Consider the following 27,955-nt stretch of genomic DNA (forward strand, 5'->3'; position numbering starts at 1 on the left):
CCCTGACTTGTAGTTGCTTAAATTTTGGGGAAAACTTCAGACCTTTCTCCATTTCCTTATTAAAGAGCATCAGTCTTACCAAGTGCCCCGTGCCTGCTTGAACTATCACATTGCACATTTTGCTCTCCATTTTCAAGGACCTCTTCTCTGGAGGGTGCCCAGACTGTGATGCACATGGAAGGCTACTGACAGAGCAAAGCTGCTGCTGTTCTCTGTGCAGGGGTGGATGGGACCAGAGCAGAACTGGTTGTCAGTAGGCAAAGCAGCAGGACAATTTACCCGTGATGGCAGACACTTGCTTTGGCTCCTGCCTCCTGGCATATGGACTTGTTTGTCCTGCCTCTCGGAAGTCTCTTTATTTGCCTGAGGTGGGAGGTGTAAGCTGCTTTAGGACGGAGGTTCTGTTTAAGCTGTTCCACCTCACAAAAGTTGGCACAAAGCTTATGGGAATGCGTTTGCCTGGATCTCATGGTTAAAACTAGGTGATTTGATTTGAGTGCCTGTCCTTGCTTGGACAACTTAAAAGTATCTGTTCTAACAAATATTGCAGTACTCAGCTACTCATCATGTGGGTCCTGCTATGAATGTTAATTTCCATCTTTGCAGGGCAGTGGGGGAAGAACTTTGTTCCTTTTTTCTTGGGGAGGAGAATAAACTCATTTTATCAGTCTGTTAATCAGAAGTCACAGTCCAGGATTTAGCATCATGACAAGTGAAAACCATGGTGCATGGTAAATGAGCTAAATTCACACCATAGCCATCTGGTGAAGTGCAAATTGTTATGAGGAAGGTGAGGTGCCATGTAATGAAAAAAATCAGCAGAATTAATGTGATTGTGATTGAATATTAGAAAGAATCTTACAGGCTGAAAAAAGCAAGGATGAATATGAATTTCAACCCAGTTCCTTTTTCCTGATTGTTCTTTGGGATCTCCATGTGAGTGGCATGTTTTAGTTTAAGTTGAATGTGTTCCACATGCATTTAATCTACTATTGTGAGAACTTTGATTCCTTTGAATAACTAACCTTATCTGATAATGCTAATGGGAGGTATCCAGCAGTATGATGATCTGAACCCAGCACCTTTTTACTGTACTGGCTTTCTAAAGTTGAAGCTCTGGTTCTGTCATATATGATTGCAGTATATTTCTTACATTTTAAAGTAATTCTGTAAGAAAAAAATGCAAAGTACTTCTTTTAAATTTCAAACTTCTTTATAAACTTGTTGGGGGTTGAAAATTAAGCAGAAAATTCACACTCAGGCAGCAAAATCTAATGCCAGAGGCTTTGGGGACAGTTTGGTGCTGCAAGGTACTTCATCAGTTGTGCCTCTGGGTGGTCCTGCCTTGTGCCCTGATCTCCTGCTGCAGCTCCTTGGCAGAGCTAACGCTTGAGTGATTGCAGGACAATTTCTTTCATGCTGCTTAGCTCATGGGAAACTTACCCACTCAGAAATGTTTTTATCAGTTTAATAACTCACCCTGTGGCTACGGCTTGCTATTGCTCTTGCAGGTAGAGGCAGGAATCATGTCAGGAGGTGAGTGGAGGAAAGGCAGCACGGCTTCTCCCAGAAGATGCTGGGGATGAAGCATCAAACTCAGCTCAGCTGGACTAGGGCATTACTCTCACTTCAAATGTGTCATGTTTCCTTTAAAGAGCTCTTCCTGGGATTGCTGTTCTCCAAGTAGCTTTCCATCTGCGAGGAAGCTGAATGACCCATATAATCCTTAAATTCGTGTTTTCAGGTAAATATTTGTATTAAAGTAGGAATTTGTCACTGCATTATGGAAGAAGGAAAACTTTTTCTCAGTTCTGGAGGATTCAAACCCTGCCCTGCGTCGTACTGACAGGTACCTGGCTCTTGAAGGGAGCCAAGAAGGAGAAATGGGTTGCTCTTCTGCCTTGTCAACTTTTGGCTTCTCAGTGCCTGACTCTCAAGTTTCAGTGTTACAAAACACGTGGTTCTGAGCAAGTGTACGGCTGCCCACAGATTTTGAATAGAATTGAGGAAGTGAGTAGCACATCCGTTATTTAAAGAAAGCTGTGAGCAGCACTAGAATCCGACAGACGTGGGCATGTGCTCTGTATATATATATATATATTTCTTATTTTTTTAGAAGCTGATTAGCCACCATGGTGCCAGAATTGTAGAAGGCTTGCATTAATAGTTTATGCCTACCCTCCTCCCTCCATTATCTTTCAGCTCAGTGTTAGGGAGTAACTTTTTAAGTAGTAGCAACTACAAGTTACAAAATGTATGTGAGGTTGTATTGCTGACACTTATTAACTATTGTATTTTATTCCCTGTTTATGTTGGAAGCTTTAAACAGTAACAGTGTTACCAGTTTTGCCCTCTTTAACATTTTATTTATAATATAGCAATGATTTTATGGTTAGAAATTTAATCTGGGCTCTTGTGTTTGCTGATCTAAGCAAATCTTGTTTTTATACAATGGAATTAAAGTATTTCCACCAGGATGTATGTCCTATGAGACATACAAACAGAAGACTTTGCAGGCTTACACATTGAAGCTGGAAATTAGGAATTAAACACTCAAACTACGAAAGAATTGAAGGAGGAATCTGGATAAGTCAGCAATATTGAAATTAGCAGGTTGCTTGAGCTGCGTTATGATGCTCCCTTGCTGGCTCTGCAAATCTGACCGGTATCTTGTGGTTGCTCACTTTTGTCATGGGGCGGTAAATGTGCCAGCATTCATTGCCTCTGTTCCTTATTAGGCTTGGACAGTACCAAACAATGACATCTGTAATGACTAAAGGACTATTGTGGTCCAAGAGGCTTGGTACCTTATTTTACCCCTGAGTCTGAGAATTTTTGTCCTTAACAAACAGAGTTCTCTTATTTAAAGGATAAGAGCAATGAGATGATCATGCTATTACCTGTCTTGGGGTTGGCAGAAGTGTTGTTAACTCATCACTTATCTCAGTGTTGTTGGTGGTATCACTTGCTACAAGAGAGCCTGGCCTGTATTTTGCTAATATGTTTCAGGAATGGTTTAGTACCTTGTCTTAATGTAACTTTTGATATGTGGAGGAGTTTGCTGTGACGCTCTAAGTGAACCATGGTACAATCCCCCCTAGCACTTCCCTTTAGCAAGAAGTAGAGATTCTGAGATTTTGTGTTCCTGCTGCAATTCCTTGTTTTTTTTCGTAGTGTTCTAGCTGGTGTGTCTACCTGATGATAATTAAGAGGCACAGTCATGCAGCAAAACCTTGTTATGATAGTGCCTCCTATGTGCAGAACAAAAAGGCAGTTCCTGTTCCCAAATCTTGCTATGCTGCCCTAGTCTTTCTTCCAGTGGTTATTTTTCTGGTGTTTGGTGGTAGTGTGTGGGGTTGGACTGTATAAAGGAACAGTTATTATTGTTGGTAACACCTTAGTAAGTTGTCTAGCCTGTGGTGGTAACATTTTTCTCTTTCATGTAGCCTTAAGGGGATGTGTTGGACTTCACCTGCATCTCCTGCCTTCCTCCAAGGGCAGGGGTTTGTGTGAAGTGTTACTGTAGGCGCTCACATGGCTGTCCTGGCTCATGGAGCTCCAAGTTATGTCTTCTCTGAGAGAAAGGACTGAGCAGATATTCACTGGACTTGCCCTTCTCTTAAAATCGGTTTCTTTGGTGATGATGAGTGTGCCAAATGCACTGGCTTCTTTTGGGATGACAGCAGGGATTCTTGTCTGCTGCTGGCTTTCTCTTGCTGTTGGCCATCATTCCTACTTTTTAGGAGGTGAAAATATTTCAGTAAGGGAGCTGTAAACCTTGCCTCTGTCAGCTTAGACATTTATGTGAGCTCTTCTACAGAATGTCAACCAAAATAAGCTGGAGTGGTTTAAACAGCCTAAATAATCACTCCTTGTATTGGTTGATCCTGAGTAAATAGGTTAGAAAGTACTTAAGAGCAGCTCAGCTGGAGCCTTGTGGCAGAGAGCAGGGACAAGCAGCCAAGGGTGCTGAGCTCTTCCATGGCACAGCTGTTCCTAGAGGAGGAGATCCAGACATAGGGTAGAGGTTCACTGTGGCTTCCCCCTGCAAATAACTTTGCGATTACAGCTGAAATAAGAAAATCCCACTTCATCATCCTCAGGGAATGAATGTATTTTCTGGTTAGGCTGTAATGATCTGCTGGTGTGGAGTGAAAGAAGGGATTAAATTTAGACATATTTCATGTGGAAGCAGAATGGCAGTGCTGGCACCCTTCTGGTGGGGGTGCCAGGGCATGTGGTGTGGGGCTGCTGTGCAGCAGTGTCTTGTCTTCCCCACGTGTGTACAGAAGAGTCCATGTTATGGTTGTAACCGGCTCCCACTACTAGTTCAGATTGTTTATTCACTAGTAAAATTAGTGGTAGGAGGGAGTTGGGCTGGAAAATGTGAATGTGCACGATGAGAGGTTGCATGACAGCACTTGACAGTCCTAAACAAGGAGTCAGGAATAAAAAATGGCAGTAAAAGAAATGGGAGGAGGAAAAAATGAGTGGGCCAGAGGAGAAAATGCTATCTTTGTATTGCCTTTATTGTTTCAGTGCCCTCCCAGATGTGTCTAACAAGTCTGACATTGTTCGAAATTTTCATTACTAAGAGCCTTTCACAAGGCCTGGCGGAGTGACACTTGTGTGTGTCACTGGAGCAGCCTGATACGGCTGTGCCACCCTGCAGGTTGGGCAAAATGTGCTCACAGGGGATGGGGGGAGAGCTGGATCTCACTCCTAGTTTTAAAGGGAGTAAGAAACTATCAGAAACTACTTTCTAACTTCATGTCTTTCTGGCCTTCTTCACCGAAACAAGCTGTGTAAGAGTCTTCCTGGTGAATTGTGTATGTCATTCCTGACACAATGGTATTTTAGTTCTGGAACTTGAGTCATTCTGATTGCTGTCATCCATAGCTGCACATATAAAAAAGTAAAATAATTTGACACATTTTAGGTAGGAGTATCAAAAGCTTCATGCAATAAGACTGCCATAGCATCTCATCTTTAGGTAAACCCTTTGCTCAGGTTAAGAAGTATAAATGTCCCATGTGCTTCTGATCCACTATTATTGGTTAACCTGCACTTTCCTATATGATTTTGTTGTTAGTATTGCTTTATTGTTTTAACTGGATGAATAATTTGATTGGCAAGGGCTTGTAATTGGAAAAATACCGTTCATTCATTGAATTATAGAGGTGACCCTCACTTATTGGTGCTAACAGTGTGAGAATATGGGTTGCCAAGTGCAATGGTTTAGTTTTTTTCTTTCCTGGGAGGAAACGCAGAGGAAACGAAAGCCAGCAGCATTATTGCCAGCATTTCTTCACTCTGCTTTGTGTTAGAATGAATTAAAAAAAATTAATGCCAGTGCAAATAACAGCACTGCTGATTGCTCCTTGTCTTTTGGGTAACTGCCTGCTGTTTTCCTTTTGAATTGGTTGTGCTGTATTTTCAGCATTAAAAAAAAAGCCGTGTCTCCTCCTAAATCCCTCTATCCCATTGTTCATGGCTGTAAGATGACTTTTCACTGTAACTTTGTGCTATTTGAGCTCTGCTGTGACTGGTGCTCCCTGTGCAAGCTCAGCCTGAGTTTCCTGCTTCCTGCTGTGGTAACAGCTGCTGGGGGGAATTCGTGAGAAGGGGGGTTGGCTTGGGATCACAGTGCAAGGTATTACTTCTGTTAGGACTTCTGTACCTCCTGTGGCTTGTATGCATTTAGTAATTGACATGAAATGGTGGCTGTGATTCTGAGACAGTGACTGCCTGAGTAGCTTCAAAGCAAAAATTAGATCTGACTTTTTTTCTTCTGCATTACTGTTGAAATTGATTTTTATGTGGAGCTGTGATCTTGTGGGATTCTGTATGAAATATTCCATACACATGGAAAAGAGCAGGATGCCACAGATTTTTAGTGAGTTATGTGGACTTTCCCTTCAGGCAAGAAGTGGGGCTATCCAATTTTCCACTCACGCTACAGACAGAGCTCAAAGGGTTGCAGAAGCCAATAGTTAACTTTGTTGGGGATGCTGTACCCTGCAGTTCTTTAAAATAACAACTACAGTGGATAATAGTGTGCAAAGGTGTGTGACAATTTTTTTCTCTTCCCAAACCTTGTTCTAGATGTCAAAATTAACCTGGACTACTTGGGAATGGAGAAACATAGCCCTGGGATCCTGCCATGAACAGTAAGAAAGTTGAGATACTTCGTGTACACAAATAATTTTCTTTTAGTGACTAAACCCCAGTGAAACCATTCCTGTTCAATTAACACAACCAGGCAACACATTGTGTAGCTCGGTGTGGAGGTACTCCCAGCTTTCCAGACAGTAAAGAGGGAGCACAGTAGGTCAAAGGGGTGGATCAGCAGGGGAGCAATCTTTGGGAAGCTATAGTGGGGAAGTCTCTGCAGTCAGTATGGCATTGGAGGTTGGAAGCTGCTATGGGTGGTGCATTAGGAAATTACTGAGGTGGTAGCTGAAGGATGCTTTCCTGTAATGTGTAATTATATTGTGACACTCCATTGATATCCGGTGTATAATTATATCAAGACTCTATTGTCATGGGATATCTTGAGTGCAAATTAGATTGAAATGTGATTAGACAAATTAGTGGAAGAATAAAAGTGAATTTTGAAATGCTCAAGGCTGAATTCCAGATGCAGTTTGTGGGAGGAAGTCCCTAAAACCCTGGCAGTGGGAAGGTGCCAGAAGGCAGTGTCCTTTCACTGTCACTGCTCCTGAATTGACTGCTGTTAGGTAACCTGGCTGGTTTGGTCTTCCTGTCTGACTTTTGTGTGCTGCTTTTCTTATATGAAACTCAGTGTGTAACAGAGGTTGATTAAACAAGTCATGTAGCCAAGAAAGCAAGATACATTTAATGATATTCTTGAATGTTGATCAAGATATTCTGATATTTTTGTGTTGTTGGTAGCCTGAGACTTCCTAGTTCCTAGTCTGAAGAATACGTAAATATTCATGTATGTACATGCTCTGTATTCTTTATATAGACTTTTCCAGATGTTGCAGTAGACATCCTTAAATTAATGCATTGAAAATTATTCTGATTAATTTTCCTGGTGCAAAATAGATTACTTGAGAGACTGTGTGGGTGAGTTACACGTTTGTAAAGAGTCAACAGTGTCTATGGAAAACTTACACAATTTGTCAGCTTCACTGAGATAGAAATTAGAAGGCTTTTGTATTACTACATATAATAATTTGGATGTAGTCCACTGGAAATGGAAACATCTCATGAAAACTTCCGTAATCTAAACTCTTACAACAGTTTAAATACTTAACATGCAAAAGTTCAAATGAAAAAATATTTTATTTTCTTTTGTAGGACTCTGACAATATCAAGTTTAATTCTTCTTCAGCAGCAGTTTTTTTTCAAGGGCTTTCAAAAGCCGGTTTATATACTTGAGATGTTAGGCACTGCTAGTATCTCAAAAATATCAAGACTCTTTGATGAACAAACTATAATTGTTAAATTCTTGTAGATCAAATCACCGAGCCTTATGTTCTTTTATTAGGAAGCTTAGTCCTTTGTACGAGGTAGGATATGTAACTCAAGCAGATTCTGCTAAGACTTGATTACTTCTGGCTTTCTGAGAAGTTTGTTCAGCTTACCTGAAAAAGGTAAATGTATGTATTTGTAGAATATTAAGTAGCTTTGAAATCTTTCCAGAATGCAGCTAAAGCTTTAGTTTACTTTTTCTGATCGTGGATTGACTGAGCTAACAATTTAAGCTGTACTGCTCAGAGGTAAAACATTCCTTCATGTTGAACTGTCTTATTTAGCAAATTCACTGTTTGAGAGGTTGGGACATCTAGAATGATCCTGGGTTTTTTTTTGTTCCCTGCCAATCAGTTATCTAAAGGTTGTGTGGCTTCTCTTCTGGCTTTTCTTTCAAGGTGGTGATTAGAGCCAAAAAAGTTGGACTGTTATACTGGTGTTCAAGACGCTTGTGTTTGGGAGGTTCTTAATGTCCATTTCTAGCACAGGTATCATCAGAAATCCAAATCTCATTTTGCTTTTAAAGCCGTTGTGTTAGAAAACATCCATGTGCCACTAACTGAAGATGAATGACAAACATGTGAAGTCCATCTTACTCAGCTGTCATGTCATTTGTGAGGCTTATGATAAGGCAGTGGGTGGTGTGAGCTATGTTGTGTTCTGGGTACATTTCTGACCTAGTGTGTCCTGAATTGTCAGTTCAGTGTTTTTGCCATTTCAAGGTCTGCTCAAAATAGCTTTAGACAGAAAATAAAGGAAAACTAATGCCTCTAAGTTCATCTGCAGCCTGGTGTTCCCTCAGCTTCCACCTTTGCCCATAACAGCCTGCAAAATTAGGACCCTTGCTGACAGTGATTGGTGTTGGAAGTCATACTGACTAACTTGATCTAGGATTTTTCTCAGGCCTTTATTTGCATATGTACATTTTTCTTCTCCCAGGAAAGTAGCTTAGGAGAAGCCTCCAGGTAAAGGACATTGTTGATGGAAGTAACAGCAGGTGGGAAGGCTTGGAGTTTGGTGGAAAGTGATTTCAAGGTGACTTGTCAATGGATACTTGAATGGTAACAGTAAGGAAATACCAAGGATTCAATTTCTCAGTGATTCAGGTGGTTCTGATACTCTGGTACATGATATAGGAGAGGGTGCCAAAAGGTTTTACAGCAGAAAATGGGCTTTAATGTTCTGAGATTTTTTGGCTTTTATTGCCAGGTAATGTGTACTGGCTATCCAGGAGTCACTTGTGAAGACTGGAAGATTTCAGTCTGCTGAAGTGTTTGTGCACTTGTTTTACTGGGAAGCTTCATAGGCTTTTACTTCCTCTTTTTATCATCTGTTTCTAGTCTGATGTGAACTGGCTTTTTCATTAATGCTTCCAGAGTAGTAGTTGGTGCCTCTAAATCTGTGACACAGACTGTCCAGGATGGAGTTCCTGGCAAATGGCAGCAAGCCATGGCGGGTAAGACTCCTAACTTTGTACTGTCAGCACTCTTGGGAGATAATGATTAAAAACCTTCCTCCAGTCATAAGCACAGAGGCAGAAGCTCACATTGCCTTTAGGGGAGGGGTGGCATGGAATCTGCTTTATTGCCGAGGCACAGACCAACAGCAGGAGTTACGGGCATTGTCACTGGTAGGGACCTGCTCTGTTGTGGCTGTAGGAGGACTACAGCATTTTTGGCAACTGCCACTACGGGCCATCTGGGTGCTGTGCACAGCCCTGAACAGTGCTTGGAGCCACAGCTGGGGATGACGAGAGGGTACAGATGTTTAAACTGAGGGCAGAAAAGGCAGAGCAGTGCTACTGTCCAGGGAACAGAGCTGCTGTGCACCCAGGTGAGTCACTAACCTGTCAAGTCATTGTGGCTCTAGCAGGGTGCTGGCTTGCCTCACGCTTGCTTTCTTGTGTTTTGGGGCACTGGTCCGTGCTGCATCCTTGTCCCCTCCCTGTGCTGGCATCTCAGACTCACTGCCACTGCGGTGTGTCATCTGCAGCCTATTCCTTGTCCCCCTCTCTTTGGTCCCAGGCTGGGATTGCTGTGTGGGATATGAGCTCGTTAGGGCTCAAGGGAATGGGAGAGAAGTCCATTCATTCCTTGGGACTTGATTATGCTATGTTGTAATTGCTGAAGCTCCCAGTGTTGAGAGTATAATATAAGGGCATCGAACCTAGGTCTGTTAGGCTTAGCACAGCCACTCAATGTAACAGCATTTTCTTTTGCCTGTGGTGCTGTTTTAAACTGCAGGTGTTTTACTTAGGTGTGATTCATATGTGGTATATTAATGACTTGATCTGCTTCAGGGAACTGTTTTCTCTTTCTGTGTGAGTGAAATTCTATACCAAGAAGCATGAGGCTTTTTAGTACTTGAAGTATTACTGAAGACTTCTAAACTTGTGTGAACATGCTGAAACTTGTTTTATTTTGTGTTCCTAAAATAGATTGAATAAAATTTTTATCAAACATATTTTAAAGGACATTAATGAAGGCCATTCTATAATTGCAGTTGACAAGAAGAGTAGCACTGCATTTGGTGGGTAAAACTTCTTCACATAACAAAACTGCAAAAATTTCATTAGGATAAGATCTGTTCTGCTACCCAGAGTTGTATTTTGACTGTTGGCTTCCTTTATGACACTGAGATTTTCAAAATGCAGGACTTCGACCGACTAAAGCTAATTGGTAACTTCAGTTGTATTTTCCGTTGTCTATAATATGGGGTTTCTTTTGTGTCTGGACTTGATTTTTATGGAAAATGTTGAAGTACTTGTATACTTCTGGTTTGTGGGTGGAAGTTAGTAAATTATTCTACTTGGCAATGATTATCACATGATAGTTGATATACGTTAATGCTGCTCTTGAGTAATGCAACTCTGATGCCCGTTATAAAAACTGGGAAGCTGTGCTGTTCTCCAGAACTGTGTATGAAGTTCATGCTGAAAACTGCCTACACCTGGCTGGTCTGCATCTGACTTCTAAGATGATAATACTTCTTTTAGGTATACATTCTCTGTATTTAGAGAGAGATTCTCTTATTATTACTTATTTAGAGATTAAAGCCATTCTTTTAGGAGTGTAGTTCAATGTCAGATTCAATCAGTTGCTGCTGGGAGGGACAGTGCTGCTTCCTTCTCTCTTTGCACTGCAGATGCCGGGGATTTGCAGCTGCCGCCTGGAGAGCAGCATCTCCCTGTCCCTCTGGTGGGAGGCAGCGCTGGCTGCGCTGGCACTGCCTGTCCTGTGACAGCTCTTTGCTGTTGGCTTGTGCAGCTGGGTGGTGTGGTCCGGCATAAGGTAGGCAAGTGCTGATTAGGTGAAACTAAGTAACGTGGGACTGTGGCTCTCAGTAGTGTTCCCAGGAGGGAATTCAACCTCTTGCCCCCTTGGATTTCATGAGCACTCTGTTTTTCAGCAGTTGTGTTTTGTTAGTTTTTGATTCAGGTTGTCCACTGTGCAGGAGGAAGGACTGTGTTAACACTGTAAGTCAGGCTCAATCCCAGCATCTGTTTTGTGATTCCTGAGAATCAGTTAAAACCAACTTGCCTGCTGTAGGAATGACGTTTGCTGAGGTCTGGCCTCTGACCTGATGAGTGTTTCTCATGTTCCCTGGATGCTCAAGTTTGCCCCTGAGGATGTGTGGGCTTGTTCATTTAATGGCTTCCTAGGCTCTGCCCTGCACACTTTGTCACTCCTCGGCATGTCTTGTGTCACTAATATGCTATTGTTTCTGAGGAGCTGGCTGTAACTGATACTAGTAACCTACTTATGCAGTGTGCACTATCAACCCTGAATAATCTCGAGCTTCCTGACAGATGAATTACAGGCATAAAAATAAGTTTCACAGGGTATCCACCACGTGAGTTGCATTCAGTGGCATATGACAGTGCATCTAGTGTGTTTGTTTTATGGAGTTGGAATTAGAAGTAGTTTAACTTCTCAGGAATGCTCAAAAATTTTACATGGGTCTCAACCACACCTCTTTCAAATTGTCTTCCCATATTCAGGCTGAAGATGGTTAGAACAGATGTCATGGTTTTTATAGGAAATGAATCCTTATTCATTAATATACATACTTCTTTTTGCATTTCTGAAAGAACAATGGCAAAAGGTAACAGCAGCTCCAAGAGCAAACCCTGCAAACCAGAGACCTCAGGACCTTGCGCAGTAGTGAAAAGTTCAGCTCCTGGCAGGGGATGCAAGTTTGTACTGGTGACCAGATTTGTCCTTTCTGTTGCAGAGATATAAGCAGAGGTGTGAATTTCTGATATTTATATGCTGGGAATATAGAATCAACACTGAGGATGATAGAAGCTCTGTTGTTAAAGATTAAAGTTTTTCTGAGTGTGAAAAAATTCTATTTTAACATGGAATTTTTCATCCCTTCACACCGCTGTGTAATGTATTGGTCTCATTAGAGAAGCCTGTGTGATGTCCACAGGATGGTAAAACAAGGACTGAGACTTAAGCACCCATCCTAATTGCAGTAACCACACTGCACATCACATAGGACTTCACAAATAATGGAGTAGTGATGGTAGGAGAACAGCTCAGGTGATGTGGCACTTTCTGAATTCTAGTTTTGTGATGGAAGATGGATAAAACCTATCCTGTTTACTCAGCAGGCTTCTTTAACAGACAAAAACCTAAAGTTTATTTGAACCAAAAGGATGTCCTGAGGTGTAGCAACACCAAGAGTTAAAAACCACTTTATTCTGCCAGCCGCTGTTGTATCAGTGGGATGGAGTGGGCAAGTTAGGTGCTGTTAAACAATTCTGTTTGTTGCTGTCTCAGTTGTAGCATGTTTCAAGTGTTGCAATGCACACACTGAATTTATAATTCATGCTTACAAATACTGTGTACCATTTCCTTCCACTAAATGTCTAAGTCTGCTTTAGCAAAATAAGATTTTAGACAGGCTCTTAAATTAGGAGAGCTTGTGTCTGCTCTCTGAAGTCAAAATTTTATTTGTCATGGTACAGAGCAGTTGAAGGGGAAAGGATGATTTGCAGAAGCTTTTATTTTCATTGTATATATAAACTGCCACTGTGACCTAATTAAAAATTTTCTTTTGTATCTTAAAAGTATTGACTAAGAAAAAGAAATTGCTTCTTTGGGCTGTGAATTAATAGCAAATTGCTTTAAAGAAATACCTGATACATACAGCTACTAAGGTTTTGTAATTCAGTTATGTTTGTAAATGTAAAATATATAAAAGAACAAAAATCTGAAGTGTGGCTCTTTTCAAGGGTATTGCATAGTTTATATTTTGCAATGTTTGCTAATAAATAAATGTCAGCAAATAGAAATGTTACAACTTTTTCACTGTCCCTTCAAGTGGAGGTATGATTTCACAAGTGAGAATATATTCTACAGTCTTTCATTTTGGTTAAAGGCCATAAAATACCATACTCTTGAGACGTTAAAAAAAAAAATGAACCAGGAATTTGTTTATCAACTGTATTAGATCTTAGAAATGGAACTCATTAAGATTTTGGCCTCTTCTATACAAACTAATGTGATTACGTCTTACTTATAAATAATTTGAGCTGTTTCTCTCTCTCTTAAAAGGTGGCTTTAATGAGTCACAGCTTCCATTTTAGTAAATTGTTCATGGGATAGGCAGGCTCAGGAGCAACAGGGTTAAACCAAGAGATTATTTGAAAAATCTAGGGCATGTGCTCTCTGTTCACTTGATTAGTTTTCATAATTCATTCTTGTTTCCACAGCAAAGAGCAGCCTAATGCATGCAAACAAGAAGCACTTTTCTTGCTTTTGTGCTCCTTCATCTATGTAATTTTACCTGAGAAAGTAAGTGAAATGGGGAAACAGATTGTGCATGAATGTTTGGAACAAATCTTGGTTTGTTTAGTGAAAATCCATGGGATCAGAGAGCCAGGTATTATTTGGGGATGTCTGTCTGTGACTCTGCTTCAGTTCTTTTCTGTTTGACTACAGGTGCATGAAGAACAGAGGAGATATTTCCGCTTATCAGAGATGATGTGGAGAGACTCTTTGTGAGTATCTGACGTGTGTTTTCTAAAATGTCCAAAATGCTAATGTGGAAATAATTTTTTTTTGAATTCTCTAACTTAGAATAACTGTGCCATATGTCTAACAGTTTCATTTGGGTCTGGAAAGCTGTGAGTGTAGAAACCTTCATGGGAACTATGGGCGAAGCTCATGGTTGAAGGAAAGAACTGGAGGACAGAGCAATGTATGGTTGCACAAATGATTCACCACAATGCTTTTCTTTGGTCAGTCTGCCAAAGGCTTTTACTGTTGACTGCTGAAAGTGTTCTACACAGCAGTAAAACCCCTGACATGGTGGGGATAGGGAACTTTTAGCAGGGTTAACTTGTTACTTCCAGAAGCTTATTCTGCATGTCAGGTTCTTAATACTTTATTGTCCTTGTCCAGTTTTGGGTTGCAAGTCTGCTATATCTGCCATGAAGATGTTGGGAATAGTAGCAGTCAGTAGAAGCTTTCCTGAAAGTTTTCGGTTCTTGTCTGCTGGAACAAACAATATTCTGGGATCAAGCCGCGAAACTGCACTCCTAAAATATTACAGGAAAGGAACCTCCATGATGGAATATAACTGTACCTAAATGAGTACTTAAAGGACTTGCTTTTGTGGAGAAAAGGTCATTTTTAGAGAGCACAATTAGGTGATGCAATGTCTAATTTTTCAGATGGATTCGATAAAAATGCTGTGCTTTTAGTGCTGTCGGCTCTTCAGCCAGCTCATTCCTTTGGAGTAATTAGTCCCAGTGTTTCCCTTTTTTTTTGCCAGATTTCCAGTAACAGTTGTGAATTAAAGCAGCATGTTATTTTAGGATTTTCCATTATAGTCTTTGTGCTTCTTTTTTTTGTGTAAGTATAATATGAGTAATGTGGTCTTGAGTGCTTTCTTTTAAACCATAAACTTTGGTACTCTGGAGCTGCTGCTTTGTTCTAATGATAATTATCTAAGAGAATATTGCCTTTGTGGACAGCTTCAGTGCTTTTCTTGGCAAGGAAGAGCTCAAGTTTGAAGAACTGCCCTTACCTCAGGCACCTTGATTTTTCATTTTTCCAATGTTTGTAACATTAAAACTACACAATGAAATTTTTTTCTTTGTTCTTAAATCGAAGAAAAATCTTTTTATTGCAATAGGCTAGTAACTGCTTGAACTCCTAGGTAGAAATCCGTTTGGGTTCCTACACTCGATTTGCCTTTCTTGTTACCTAGATCTAAAAGAAAAGTTAAATGGTTTTTAGACTTCCCTCTTCCTGGAGCCTTTTGGATATTTTCATAGATACAGTTTTGTGATTTGTTTAGTAACTAATTTAAAAATTTCACTGTTGCCTAATGTCCTCATTCTGGTTTGGCATCTGCAAATAGTGCCTAATTTGAAAGCCTGTCTTGCTTTCACTCAAGAGAAAAACAGCTTAAAGATAATGTTGGCTTGTAGTCATCTTTTCCTTGGCTTTTCCAGGCTCTGCTTGCTGGTTCAGGAAGGCTGTGTGAAGATTTCTTTGTAACAGTCTCCTGGCCAGATGCTGGATTCTTTATGAGGCAGCAGGAGAAATCCTCGTTCTGATCCAGCTGACTTACCCAGGAGATAGTGTTATTTGATTTACGCTGTTATGTTGAAATCTCTTGTGGACAAAGTCTGTGAAGTCTTAGCTGCAGTTGGCTGAGTAGCAACAATAATATGCAATATTCTTCATTATTTCATTATTTTTAAATGAGATCTCTTTAATATTACCTGCTTTATAAAATTGGAACTTGATTGATTTATTTTTTTTTTTTATTAAACAAGAAGTTTAGGTATAGAAGTTCCAAGTATCAGTCTATATTCCTTGAAGTGTTCTTATGGTGATGCTACAATTATTGATAATACATGCATTTGTCCTGGAGCTTATTTACAGATGTTGAGTATGTTTTAGTGATGTCATTTTCAGAAAAGACTTTCTGTAAAATAGGCAGCAGTTATTTTGTGGGGATAACATTTAATTTGTACAGATGTTTGCTGTTAAGGGCGCTTCAGTTGCACAGCAGTCAGCTTTTCATGGTCTTCAGCACTGGGCTGAATGAGGTGGTGATCTGATACTTGGGTGGATGAGGCTCACAGCCAATGACACCCACCATGAAGAGTGTTTTGGAATTTGCCTACATTAGTACTCCTCAGTGTCAGCATTAGTAGCTGCAATGATGGGTAATACCTTTGTAGACAATTCCATTAGGTCTTACAGCATTATTGCAAGGGTGAATGTGTGTAAAATATAATGGGATAAGTTGAGAATTGAATTTAGTTTTTGATGCAGGACGGAGCTGAAGGAACTGATTCCTTTTCCAGTTCTGCATGATCATAACCTTGGTTTTAACCTTTATGCTGTAATGTCTTGAGAAGTATTTATTGAGTTTGTGGGCTGTATAAAGGAAATTGCTATTTGCCTGTTGCCATTGTTCTTTTTGTGATTATTACTGTGTACTTGATGTGTAGAATTTCTGGTGAAAAATGAAAAAACATTTCACCATTTGCATGTTCAAACAGCAGGTTTTAAAGGGCTTGAAATATTTACTGCAACTGAGTCCATTAAATTAAAAAATAACTTTGCTAATGAAGAACAAATGTACAATAAAATCTTTTTCATTTTCATGTAGTATTGACTCCTAAATTCATAAACTTCAGAAATATTAATTCCTAAGTGTAGTGGATAATATTTAACATGAAGTTCAACCAAAAGGCAGAGATGCACAGCATTCCTTGTGCTGATTTTTTTCTGACAGGCTGAATGAGGGTGCCTTGTTCTGCTTGACATCTGCCCATATCTGAGTGAGTCTAATTTCTACAATAGTAAAAGGTACTTGAACTGTGCCCTTGGTAGAGGGTGGATCAGGGGGGATATGTGACAAGTTGGACACTGAAGGGTCATGCTGTATCTGAGCTATTCAGTTTCCTCATGAATGGACAAATTAGTACATTCTGTTGGCCCTTCCTCTCTGTAACCATGTAAAGTTTTATGCTCTTAAAATAATTGACAGTCAGCAGCTGGTTTCATACCAAGATTTTTTTTCACTTGGTGGTGAGGAAAAGGTGGAATCCAAATGTCACGGTCCTGTTGTCTTTGTGGAGACAGTGCAGGTTTTTCTTTCACTTTGCTGAATTTCTTATGTACAGTTTTTTTGCTTACATGCAATGCTTATCTAATCAACCTTTTGTCAGCAGAGCTTATTGTATCACTGTGGATTTATTAAGTGCAGGTGATGATGAATGAGCTTTAATATGCTGAAGTTGTAGCCACAGGTGACTTATATCAGGGGAAAGGTTTATGGGGGTTGGAAAGTGCAGGTTAAATGCAAGTCCTTTACAGAATACTCCAGAGATGGGAAATCTCTAAGTTCACAAACATTTTAAGAACACTTCTAAATTAAATTGATTAGATGCTTTTGGGCCAGCTAATAATAATTTGATTAATTTCACCATAGTTATGTGAGTTTAAATTTGGTTCATTATGCAAATCCAGGCATGAGAAAGTTGATCATCTGACTTAAAATTCAGAAGAGTATTCCATTTAGGACAGTATTTTAATACACATACCTCAGCATTGTAAAAATTCTGCTTTCTGTTCAGTGCAGCGGTTTAAGTCTGTCCTTGCACAGAGCCCTGAGGTCATCTGCTGCATGTAGAAATGGTGGAGTTTCAGGTCCCTGCCCCATTTGAGGCGAGGTGTTGGTGGGAAGAGCTTCTGTCCCTGCTCTGTCTGAGGCTGCAGAAGGCTGAGCTGTTCGCTTAGACACAAGGCAGAGGATGGAAGCAGTGTCATCTTCTAGGCTATTAATATGGACAGAAAAGCTCATTTGGAACAGAAAAATTTTAGAAGTAAGGTACGAAGAGAGGAGGGGCCTCAGATGACTTGTGGCAGACACAAGATAGTGGATTAAAATTTCTGTAATAGTGTGTTCCATATTTTCCTTAATGTATTAACAGGCAGGTCTGCTTTTAAATTTAAGTTACATGAATCTTTGTGTAAAATGCAACCCTGTTTGCTTTGAAGTTTTACAATGACTCTGGTATTGTCAGACTTGTCCCTCTTGGAGTTCAGTTTAGGAACTGGCCCCTAACTGCCAAGACAGGGATTGACTTGAGAGCCAAGATGCCAATGTACTTAGGCAGTGAAATAATCCCATTTTGCTTGCGAGCACAGAAGCACAGTTGTGTTCCTGCAAATGTTATGCAGGGGTTGGAATTGCTGAATGGTTTTGAGCTTATAGATTAGATTTCATTAAGACTGTAGAAGGGTTTTCCTTTCTCGAAGTAACAGCACAAGACGTTTATTTTGCTGCTGTACAAGGTCTTATTAAAGGTTGAAGTGGCTATGCAGTGAAGCAGTTTGTATTCTGATTTGGTCCAGGTGTCCTTCCGAGTTGTTTTGGGAAGTGTTTTAGGATGGTGAGGGCAAAGCAATAGATTTTTTGGAGCTTTATTCTCTGCACAATGCTTTGCTGGGTTGCCTCCTGCTTGCCAGGATGTATTTTCACAAGCCAGGTGTTTATGCTGCTTTAGCAGTGCTCTGTGTGCTGTACAAGCTAATTTTGCAGTAGAATGGTTTACATAAGGCAAGAGTTACATGCACTGATTTTAAATATGATTTTGTAGTATGGAGTTCATTGAAGTGAATCCTGTTCCATTAGTCTCACTTCGTTTTTAGTGTATGTGTCTTACCTGAAATTCAGTGCTTGTAAATGGCATTTCAGGAAGTCTGAACTGATTCAACACATGCTTACTTTGCCTTCAGCTGAATTTTGATTAACTCTTCAGTGCAATATGAAGAGTGTTGGGTTTTTGTATTAACAAGACTTCCTTAAAAAATAGTCTTTGGACAACTTATTAAAAATTGCTTTCACTTCAAGGAACCAAACTAAATGGTTTTGTTGTTGATTTTTTTTTTTCTTTTTGTAATAAGGAAGAGTGTTGTAGTGTTCATTTAAAGACAGAAATCCATGGGAAGTATTTTTTTAGATGTTGTCTGATGCCTTCTTTAATCCTTGCTCCTAAGCAGCCCTGACAAAACAGATGTTGCAGATGTGGGTGTGTGCAGCTGTGTCAGAATAGCCTCTGATGGAAAGGCCTGGGTCTCTGCTGTTACTGTGCCAGCAGAGTGCTCTGCCATCAGCTTGCACCCCTCATCATAGTTTCGGTGGCTTTTGATCAGAGATTACCAAGTTTTTGTGAGAGGCAAAGTGTTACTGTAGCAGTTGCTGCTTAATTGCACTTTTAATGCTGTGACTGTGCTGCGCCAGCCTGGAGTTCCCAATTCCTGCTGTAAGAGCTTGTGGATTGTCTGGGGATCTGTGCAAAATCAACTCGAGTGCCTAAGAAGTGGTAGTTGCCATATATCATCACTCTTGACTGCTGAGTGCCATGTGCCATTGCCAGCTTGTTTTTGTTTTGAAGGAGAAGTTATTGTTGCTGCTTCTTTTCTGGTGCCTTTGTATGTTAGGGGTCCCATGGAAGTGAACACATAAGTGTTTGTTGGATGCTTTGTCAAAGGTTGGTCTAGTAGAGGGGAAAAAGTGTTGCAAAACCAGCAAAGCTGAGCCCTGAGGGGCATCAGAAAGCAGCTTTTCATGCTGGATGTGGTGAGAGAAGCAGGAGTATTGGATGGATGTGCTGTAGTAAATTATTGTGTCTGAAGAGACAAGGCAGGAAGACAGTTGAGTTGTTTCAAAGATTAGGAAATGTGGGGCTTGTCGGAAGCCAGAACAATTTAATTTTGTGAAAGATGGATTCTACCTGACTAGATAACAAGGCAGAAAAAGCTGCATCTTGAAGATGTTGTAGAAAAAGTTTTGCAAAAAATGGTTGTCTATTTGCCAGTAACTCTTTATATCTGCAGAATAAACTTCTAGAAGATGGCTTTTTCCTAGTTTATCCTAACTGATGACATAAATTGATAAAAATAATGTAGCAATATAACTGCATTTGTTTAAGGCCCTTGCTGGTCTGTATGTGTAAGTTTTTTAGAGAAACAGCACCCTTCATGTTTCCTATGTCTTCACTTTCATGCCAAGGGACAGGATCCAGCCAACAAAACACTCTTTCTTTAGTGCTCCCAGGAAACAAATTACCAGTCAGGCAAAACTGCACGTCCCTAGTGATGTACTACTGCAGGCAAGATAAAAGGCATAAATAAAGATCTGTCCAAAACTCGAGGTAGCATGTGGGTAGAAAAGAAGAAATGAGAAGATTATTTTGATATAAATACTGTCACTTTCACCCAAGGCTTTATAATTTTAAAATGTCTGAGAACCTACTTCAACTTTTGAATTTCATTTTAATTCTTGATGCTTTGTTGGCAAAGAGAAAAACTAGTAGAGTTTAGTAGGGTTGTGTTGTTTTTGTTTTTTTTTTTTTTTTTTTAAATACAGAATATTTTAATTGTTTGGTATGCTTTGTGGTGACAAAAAATTACTTAATATTGATTTTAATTGGAAAGTAATTTGGTTCTTAATATGTTTTCAAGACAGGTTTTTGATGAAGAAATAAGTGTATCCTTGTGAAGGGAACAATTCCCATCTTCTCTACAAGTACATTTTAGATATTGGAAACTTGTGATTAGATGTGATTCTATGTTTTAGAATGTCTCATCTGTTTTGTGGCTTTCTGTGATGTAGTTTTTTTTGAAACCACATGACTTAATTTATTATAGTAAACAGGAGATGTATTCCACAGATCTTCAGCAGTCATTTAATGCAGAGTTGATCACTTTAACCCAACAGAAAATCCAGCAACCTTATTTCAGTGTCTTTTCTTGAAATTAAATCCTCACTTAAGACATAACTGTTTGTTTATAACCTGAACGTAGAAGCTATAGCATTGTTTATATTATCTTGCACTGTACTTTGCACACCCCTAATAGTAGTTTGGCTGATCTTGTTAATTTATATTGGAATGACTGCATTCATTCTTTCAAAGAAACATGAAAAAAAAAATTTTTTTTAGTGCAGTATGTTTCTGTAGAAAATTTTTGAGCTGCTTTCTGAAATACAAATATCTTGATTAGTTTTCATGCATTTTTCGGTTGAATAGGGACATCATACTTAAATGGAAAAGGTAAGATTAGGGGTCTTAAGTTTATGATGAAATGCACTGCTGGCACAATGGTTTCTGACATTACTTTGTAAAGGAACTTTACATCTTGACATCCTGTCAGAAACAATAGTTTTGATTTAGCATTTGTCTGAGAAAGTGACAGGGATCCATCCTGTGCCTTTCTTCACCACTGTATGAAGTGTAACATCCTGGCTATGAGGGTTCAGCATGTTGGTAGGATATATTTTCCTTTATAGGTGATTGAAAATATTACTGCAGCAAGAGAATTTTCTGTTAATGTAATTTGAGACCTCCACCTTTTTTTCCCTTGGATTGCTAATGCCATTTTAAACCTTTAATTTAACTAGATTACTATAACTGTTTTGAGCATTCATCTTAAGAATAAATGCTCAATTATTTCTGTTCCATGGCACATTATTGACATCAAGCAACCTTCTTTTAACAAGTTTAGACTGAAGAAATCTTAATAGTTTCTGTAGTTTCATTGACTGATTTTGTGCACTTCTGTCTCGGTCTCAACAGATAATTCATAGGACAACAGTTTAAATTACTGAAGTTATGTTTTGGCAGTAGCTAAATCAGTCGTGAAGAATGACCAAACTCATTGGTATGCTGCTTGCTGCTTCCGGGGGGATTTTTCCTTATATGTTTGATCTTGGATTAGAAGCAACAGTGGTTTTTTTTTTTTTTTTGTTTTGGTTTTGGGTTTTTTTTTTTTTTTTTTTTTTTCTTTTTTTTTCCAAATAGGCACATAAGTGCCTTTTGTCTGCTGGATGCATTTATGGTGTCTTGAGCATATTCAGTCTCAAGTTTCACTTTTCAGACTTGCACTCTGCACAAAACTCTTAGCAGTGTTTTAGTTAGTCACACTTCTGCTTAGAGTGAAAAATGTCTCTTTAATGAATAATTCTGAAGAATAACGTTATAAAAGCTTTTCTTAGAGCAGAGTTCTTATGTGTTCTATCCACCTCTGAAAGCTTCCAGTCTCTAGTAATCCCAACCAGTACCTACTCAGTTCTATTTCCTTCACGTTATTCTTTTTTACTTAATTTTATTTAGCAGTCATTTCTGTGTTGATGACAGTGATATTAAAAGTACCTTCAGTCCTCACTAGGTTCACGATTTTGTCTTTTGTTCCCAGGCATGTGGATTTGAATACTTTAGAATTCCATTACCATTCAAAATGTGAGTGTTGGCATTGCCATGTGAAGCATTTTTTAATATTTTCATGTAAGAATTAAAGTTAGAAGATAAAGAACTAGAAAAAATTTCAGTGGATTTTTTTTTTTTAAGGAGATGACGAACTTCTTACCTTATTTATTGGACATTTGGATTTGTTATATCTGGTCTCAGTGTGGTGTGTGTGACAGTATTTATGCTTGTTAAGGGGAAAAATGTTTTTTAATCTCAGTGGAAGAATTAACCTCTTCAGTAAAACGTTCTTCTCCAGTAAATGCTTTTAGCTGTCCAAATAACCTTTGTTTTTAACCAGCCACTAAAACGACCTAAGGAATAGTAAAGTGAATACTTACAGCTGTCGTATTGACTTGCATTAAAAGAAAATATCTGTAATTTGTTTAGAGGTTGGCTAGGGAAAAATAATATTTTCTTTATGATGAAATATTTGATAAAAAAGCAAAAACTTCTCTTCTGTGACTAGAAATTATTATGCAGGCTTAATGAATATATTGAAACATGACATAGGTGTGTTCCTGTTAATTTTTTTTTTTTCATAAAGAAAGAATAGTGGTTCGAAGCAGAAACATTCTGTTGCACATTTAAAAGCTGGTTTTGGGTTTGGTTTGGGTATGTTTCTGCGTTAAACACAGTTCAATTTCCTCTAGACATGGCTGTGGGTCCTGCCATCTGTCCAAGTGCAGCTTTAGTGTATGGTTTGTAAGCCAGTGCCTTTTGCACATGAACTGTTTGCAACTTGAACTTCATGTGGGAAGCAGAGAGGTGTGGATCTAAAATAGCTCATATTTCATTTGAAGGAGGTCAGCTGCTGATTTAAATGGGATAGGTGAGCTTGCAGACTGCCCTGGCTGCTTGGAAGGTCTGGCTGGTTTGTAGGATGTTCAACATACCGTAAGCAGGTTTTATTTTCTGGAGAGCTCTGACTTTGGAAAGTTCTCCATCTGATGACACTTGTTAGAAGTTTAGTATAATCTCATGCTGATTGTCACTTTCCCTTTTGTTTCCTCTCTCTGTCTTCTGTCACTTGGGTGGATGTCTGCTGGTATTTGTTTGTCTGCTTGTAATTTATCAATTGTGACTGTATATTTAAACTGTGTATATCACTTTGGGGTACAGACTGGCATAGTTCTTAAATTGATTATGTACAAAACATTCAAAAGTTACCCCTGTTGTTTCAAAAATGCATCATTGTAATACACAGTTTAATCTGCCATAGCTAGCAGCTGATCATCTAAATGAACACTTTTGAAATAAAAGTAGTAATCTTGAAAAGCAACAGTGCTGTCTAAATTTCTTACTCCCCAAAAATTCTTTTGGTGCTAAAGTTTAATGGATGTCCCCCCACTTAGTCAAAATGGAAGAACTACATTATCTGCTATTCATAAAGGGAAGGGGAAAAATTAAATAGAACTTTTCTTTGGGTGTGTTTGATCTGTTTTATTTGATTTTGCTGTTAACAGAAGCAGGGACCTAATTTTGGAAAGAGAAGTATCACTTTCTTCATGGTTTCCAAATACTTTGGTATTTCCTACATTTAAAACAAATGAAAAAAGTTGTACCCCACTCTAAAACAACTAAATAATGTGTATATTTATGTCTTATTTGAACAGAAACACCACCCACACCTGTACACAAAACCCCTTGCACTATAAAACTCAACCAATCAAAAACCTCCTATATGTACATTCCACTCTTTTTTTTATGCTAGGAGTGTTCTGTCTATGTTCCTATGTGCAGCTTGGTAATACATTTCCCATTATTACATTGTCATTGGACATCTGGGATGTCTCTGATTCAGGTTGCAGCTCACTTGGTTGCAAAATCAGTCATATCTTGGAAAATAATCACAAGGTGATGGAGACTGTGCTGGAAAAACAGTCTTGCTTGTGTTCATTGTATGGGGACAACAGTTTTGCATCTGAAACTGATCTGTTTTAATGAGCTGCACTGTAAGCTTACTAATGTTGTTAAGGACATCTTGAAATAATGAAAAGTGCTTGGTTATATTTGCAATTATGTTCTGTCCTGGAGAATGAAACTTGAAGCAACTATTAAGTTTTCATGTGATCTTCAGGGGTATCATACAGGTATCCTGCAGGACCAGCAAAGTTGTTCAGGGAAACAGCTCAGTTTTTCAAACAGTGTGTTCTACAGCCTGGTGACTTCCAATCCCATAAATAAACACATACCAAAATCCTGACAGCAGTGTGATTCCTGTGGGTAATAGCAAATTTAAAAATTGAAGATAACAGTACACTGTTTAAATGTCCATGTCTCTCACAGAAAACTTTCAGCTATAACTACTGCTGTTCTGATTTGTCACAATATTGTATGTATATTTATGCCTGACCTTTCCATGGCATTGCTGAAACTTGAGCATCTTGCTAATCCCCTTCCATTTTCCCAAGCTATGTTATCACATTCAGCTCCAGCATGTTGGGTTCCAAGCGTTTTCAGCATGCAACTATCCTGTTCCAAATTCCTGAATTCTGCTTTCATTCTTCTGCTCTAGCTCACCTGTTACAGGGTGGTTAAATCCAAGCTGACAGCTGGGTAGGTGGTGGTGGATCAGGTGGTGGTGGATGCGGGAGGAAACTTAATTCGAAGTGAATGTGTTAAATCTTCAGATGGTCTCATTTTGCTTCTGTTGTCCCCAAGAGCACAGAGGTCATGTATCAACAAGTCAGCAAGTCCCTCAGAAACCCAGCTGGACAAGGAGCAAAGCTGTGTTTGCTGTTGCTTAAATTGATGTGACTTGAGTGAGTCAGAGCAATGTGGGAATGAAGCAGAGCATGACAGCTGAAGCAGAGGAGTTTGCAGGCTTTGCAAAGCTGCTCTCTCCCAACTGAAGCAGCATCTTTGCCTTTGTCTGGGTTCCTCTTTGCTCTCACAGCCAGGTTTTCTCCTCTCTTGTTCTGTGTCCCGGTAATTAGAGCATGGATGTGACTCTGTTCAGTTGCTTTCAGATAATTAGAGCTCAGCCCACACAGCAAAGTACATGGTTGTCTGTGTTGGGCTTTGCTCAGGGCCTTTGCCAGGACATCAGTGGTCTGTCATTGGGAACCGGACATCCTTTTCATTGCTGCTCTGCAGTGGGGTGTGTCAAAGAGTTCGGCTGATGAGGAGTAATTATGTGATGCTGCTGGCTTCATGTGCAGTGGGAGCAGCCACCCCTCTGCTGCGCATGCTTCAGGAGTAATAAGCAGTGGTGCTGGAGAACAGGAATGGCCTTGTTCTCCAGCCAGTTAACTGGGTTAGAAGACTGATGCAGAACTCGGGAGCAAAGGGAGGGAGAAGGGTGAATGAACTGAATCACATCACTGGAATTTGCTGTGAAAAAGAATTTGTGCATTCAACACCAGAAAGCTAAGGCTCAATAATTTTGGTTAATTGTACTTCTGCCCTTTGGATTCCGTAGACTTTCATCAGATTAGAGTCCTGAAGAAAAAGCTTAGTCACACTGTACCTTGTGTGTTGTTCTAGGGTATTGACAAAACCCAATTATAAATAGGCTGCTTATCTACAAATTCTGTGTTTAGTTATTTTACACCCAGGTGCCTGATACAATGACTGACAATTCTGAAAAACTTAAGTATTTTTTGAATGTAATTAATCAAAATACTTGGTAGTCTTCAAATAGGTCTTTTCCTTTTAATAAATCAGTCTTTGATTAGTGCCATCTCCACACTCCCTCTCCCCCAGCAAAAAAACCCCCAACAAAACCTGAATGGACATTTATTTCAAGATCCAGCAACATTTTGTCATGTTTTAGAAATTTGTCCCCAGCAGCTGCTTTTTGGACAGCAAGGTATTGGTAGTTTGCTAATATTTCTACTTTAGTGAAAGACTCAAACAGAAGAAGGTATGTTTGTGCATGTTGTTGCTTGATGTAGGATATGAGCCAGAACGTTAAGTTCACAGAAATTTGATGAGAAGCACTAAAGAAAGAACAGTCTTCTGTAACAGTGTTTATGTAAAACTCCTGGGTTCATAGTTGCTGTAACTGTTGGTTTCCCTGCAGAGGTTTATTATTCACGGAACAGTTTTTATTTCAGTGTTTACAGAAAGTCTTGTGACAAACATTCATCTTATCTTAAGCTACCAACTGCATTTTGCTTTGATTTCAGTACTGACCCTACTGAATAAATATCTGATTTACTGCCCTGCCTTCCTAATCTGATTGCTGTATCCTGTGCTTTTGGAGTAGTGTATGTTTGTCTCAGCAGAGATTTCCCACTATCCCCTGAATCAATCTTCCCTTCTTTTCATGTTTTCAGTATATGCTGTTCAAAGACCTATAAAGCTTCAACTCAAGAATATTAGTGTCATGAAAGTACTGAGTTCCTTTGAGATTGCCTTTGAATCTCTAGACACCAACACTGCTTTCAGTATAAGGTTTGATATTTAGAATTAGTGTTCCAAGAGACTGAAGAAATGCTTTGGTAAATTGCAGAAATCTACTCAGTTCCAGTTCTACATGTCTGTAGATACATGAGGAGGCAGGAGCAGCTCAGGCATGAGTGATGTTAGTGCATGGCTTTTTAAAAAAAATTGTATTAACAGTTGGTTATGTGGGATTATGGCATTGCATTTTCCTGGCAACACTTTGTGCAATGTACAGCAAGACTTTGTTCAGGTGGTTGCAGTCACATTCTGCCGGGTCTGAGTTACTTTCATGATTCTCCTGGATTGTTTTTGTGCAACTTTGCTGTTATATTAGTTATTTCAGAGGTTCTTGTACAATCTTTCAGGAAAATAAGGTATTATTTGCAGCATGACTTATGTTGTTGCTTATGATGAAAATAATGTTTTTATTTCTTCTGGTGTGTGCATGCCCTCCTGTGTATTATCATTCTGTCTTGTGTAGGCAAAATTGTAATTTCAGCATCCCCAGAAAATGAAACTGCCAAACTTCAGAATGAGTGAAATCTACTGTACTTGGAAGAACACGTCAAAGCAAAGCTTTGATTAATGTAAGTTTTGCTTTGTTTAGAGATCCGGGAAATGATTATACCATGGGACACATTCTGCAGAGAGCTGAGTAAACACAGCTGAAAGAATATGCAGAGGTTTGTAGGAAGGTGTGATAAGCAAGTGAGCATGCAGATAGATGTCCTTGTGTTTCAGCTGTCTTATGTTGTTTCTGCTATTTGTACCTTAATGCCTGAGCTTAGTCTTGGGTTTGATTCCTACACCAAAGTTCCAAATTCTTTTTTAAGTTCATATAGTTAAACTTTGTTGTTCAAGCTTACAGTGCAAAATTATACCTAGAAAGGTATAATTTTTATATATAATGATATATATACATATAATTTTAATCTACACAGAAATACCAACTTTCTGTGTCAGAGCTTGTCTAAGATTGGAGAATTACTAAATGTTTGTCTTGGGAGGGATTGTGCAGTAGCAGTTGGCACACTTTGGAGTCAATCATCCACTTAATTTGTAAATGTTATTTCATACCTAATTCTGTGCCTTCTTTCTTCCTTCCCTGAAGTTTTTTCTGCTTCAGAAACTGTTGGTGGGAATTTGACATCTAGAAGCAGTTTTATATTGAAGGCATAGGTTGGAAATCATAAAAAATTTCTTGAAGTCATAGCTTAAATTGATCTTCCCTTGTGTTTTTGTCAGTACAGTGTTAATTGCATAGATCCAGGTATAATATAGGAGGAAGGGAGTTTATAGTTGTTTTTACATAACTGTGTGTGTCCCACTACAGTATTAAGGATGCTTTGATCGTGGGAGGTAAGGTGGAGAAGTTTGATTGCTGGCCTTGTATATGAGTGCTGGAGTCATGTACAGAGCACTGGGTACAAACCACTTCTGTTTTCAACTGTTTTTCTCACTTTGTTTCAGTGAATCTGTGTTGTAGTAAACAGTTATTGAAAAGCTGCTGCTGGTGGGATAGCGGCAGCAAGTTACATGAAGACATTTCCTCTGTTTAGTTTTTTTTTTTTTTTCCGTCAAACACCTGCTAGTTTCGTGTGAGGCTTTTTCTTTATTGTGTTAGAGAGCTGGTGAATAAGGACCCCACATATACCATGCTTTTTATGACACTACATACTCTCAATATATTTCTTCTTTCCTCTCTGCTTTCCATGCTGTTAAATCCAATCTGAAAGTCCATTCTTGTACAGAAGCCATTCCACAAATTTTCTCATC

The 27,955-nt window shown here is 39.2% G+C and overlaps 1 protein-coding gene across 11 annotated transcripts in view; it reads left to right on the top strand.

The window, feature by feature from the left end:
* KLHL13 (kelch like family member 13) overlaps nt 1–27,955 on the top strand; it is a 78,761-nt gene that overhangs the window by 7,078 nt on the left and 43,728 nt on the right. For 4 of the 11 annotated variants that reach the window (XM_066182051.1, XM_066182055.1, XM_066182050.1 and 1 more), the window contains one exon: nt 6,106–6,170. The exons of 2 other annotated variants lie outside the window; for them this stretch is intronic. In XM_066182051.1, coding sequence (XP_066038148.1) covers nt 6,106–6,170 — 65 coding nt within the window. Of the gene's footprint in view, nt 1–6,105; nt 6,171–9,314; nt 9,334–13,451; nt 13,511–27,955 lie in introns of those variants that run through there. 5 more of the 11 variants (XM_066182057.1, XM_066182052.1, XM_066182060.1 and 2 more) reach the window with 3 other exon arrangements.

The sequence above is a fragment of the Chamaea fasciata genome, unplaced genomic scaffold (genome assembly GCF_029207755.1).
Source record: "Chamaea fasciata isolate MVZ Bird 193981 ecotype frontalis unplaced genomic scaffold, bChaFas1.0.hap1 SCAF_4, whole genome shotgun sequence".
NCBI lineage: Eukaryota > Metazoa > Chordata > Aves > Passeriformes > Sylviidae > Chamaea > Chamaea fasciata.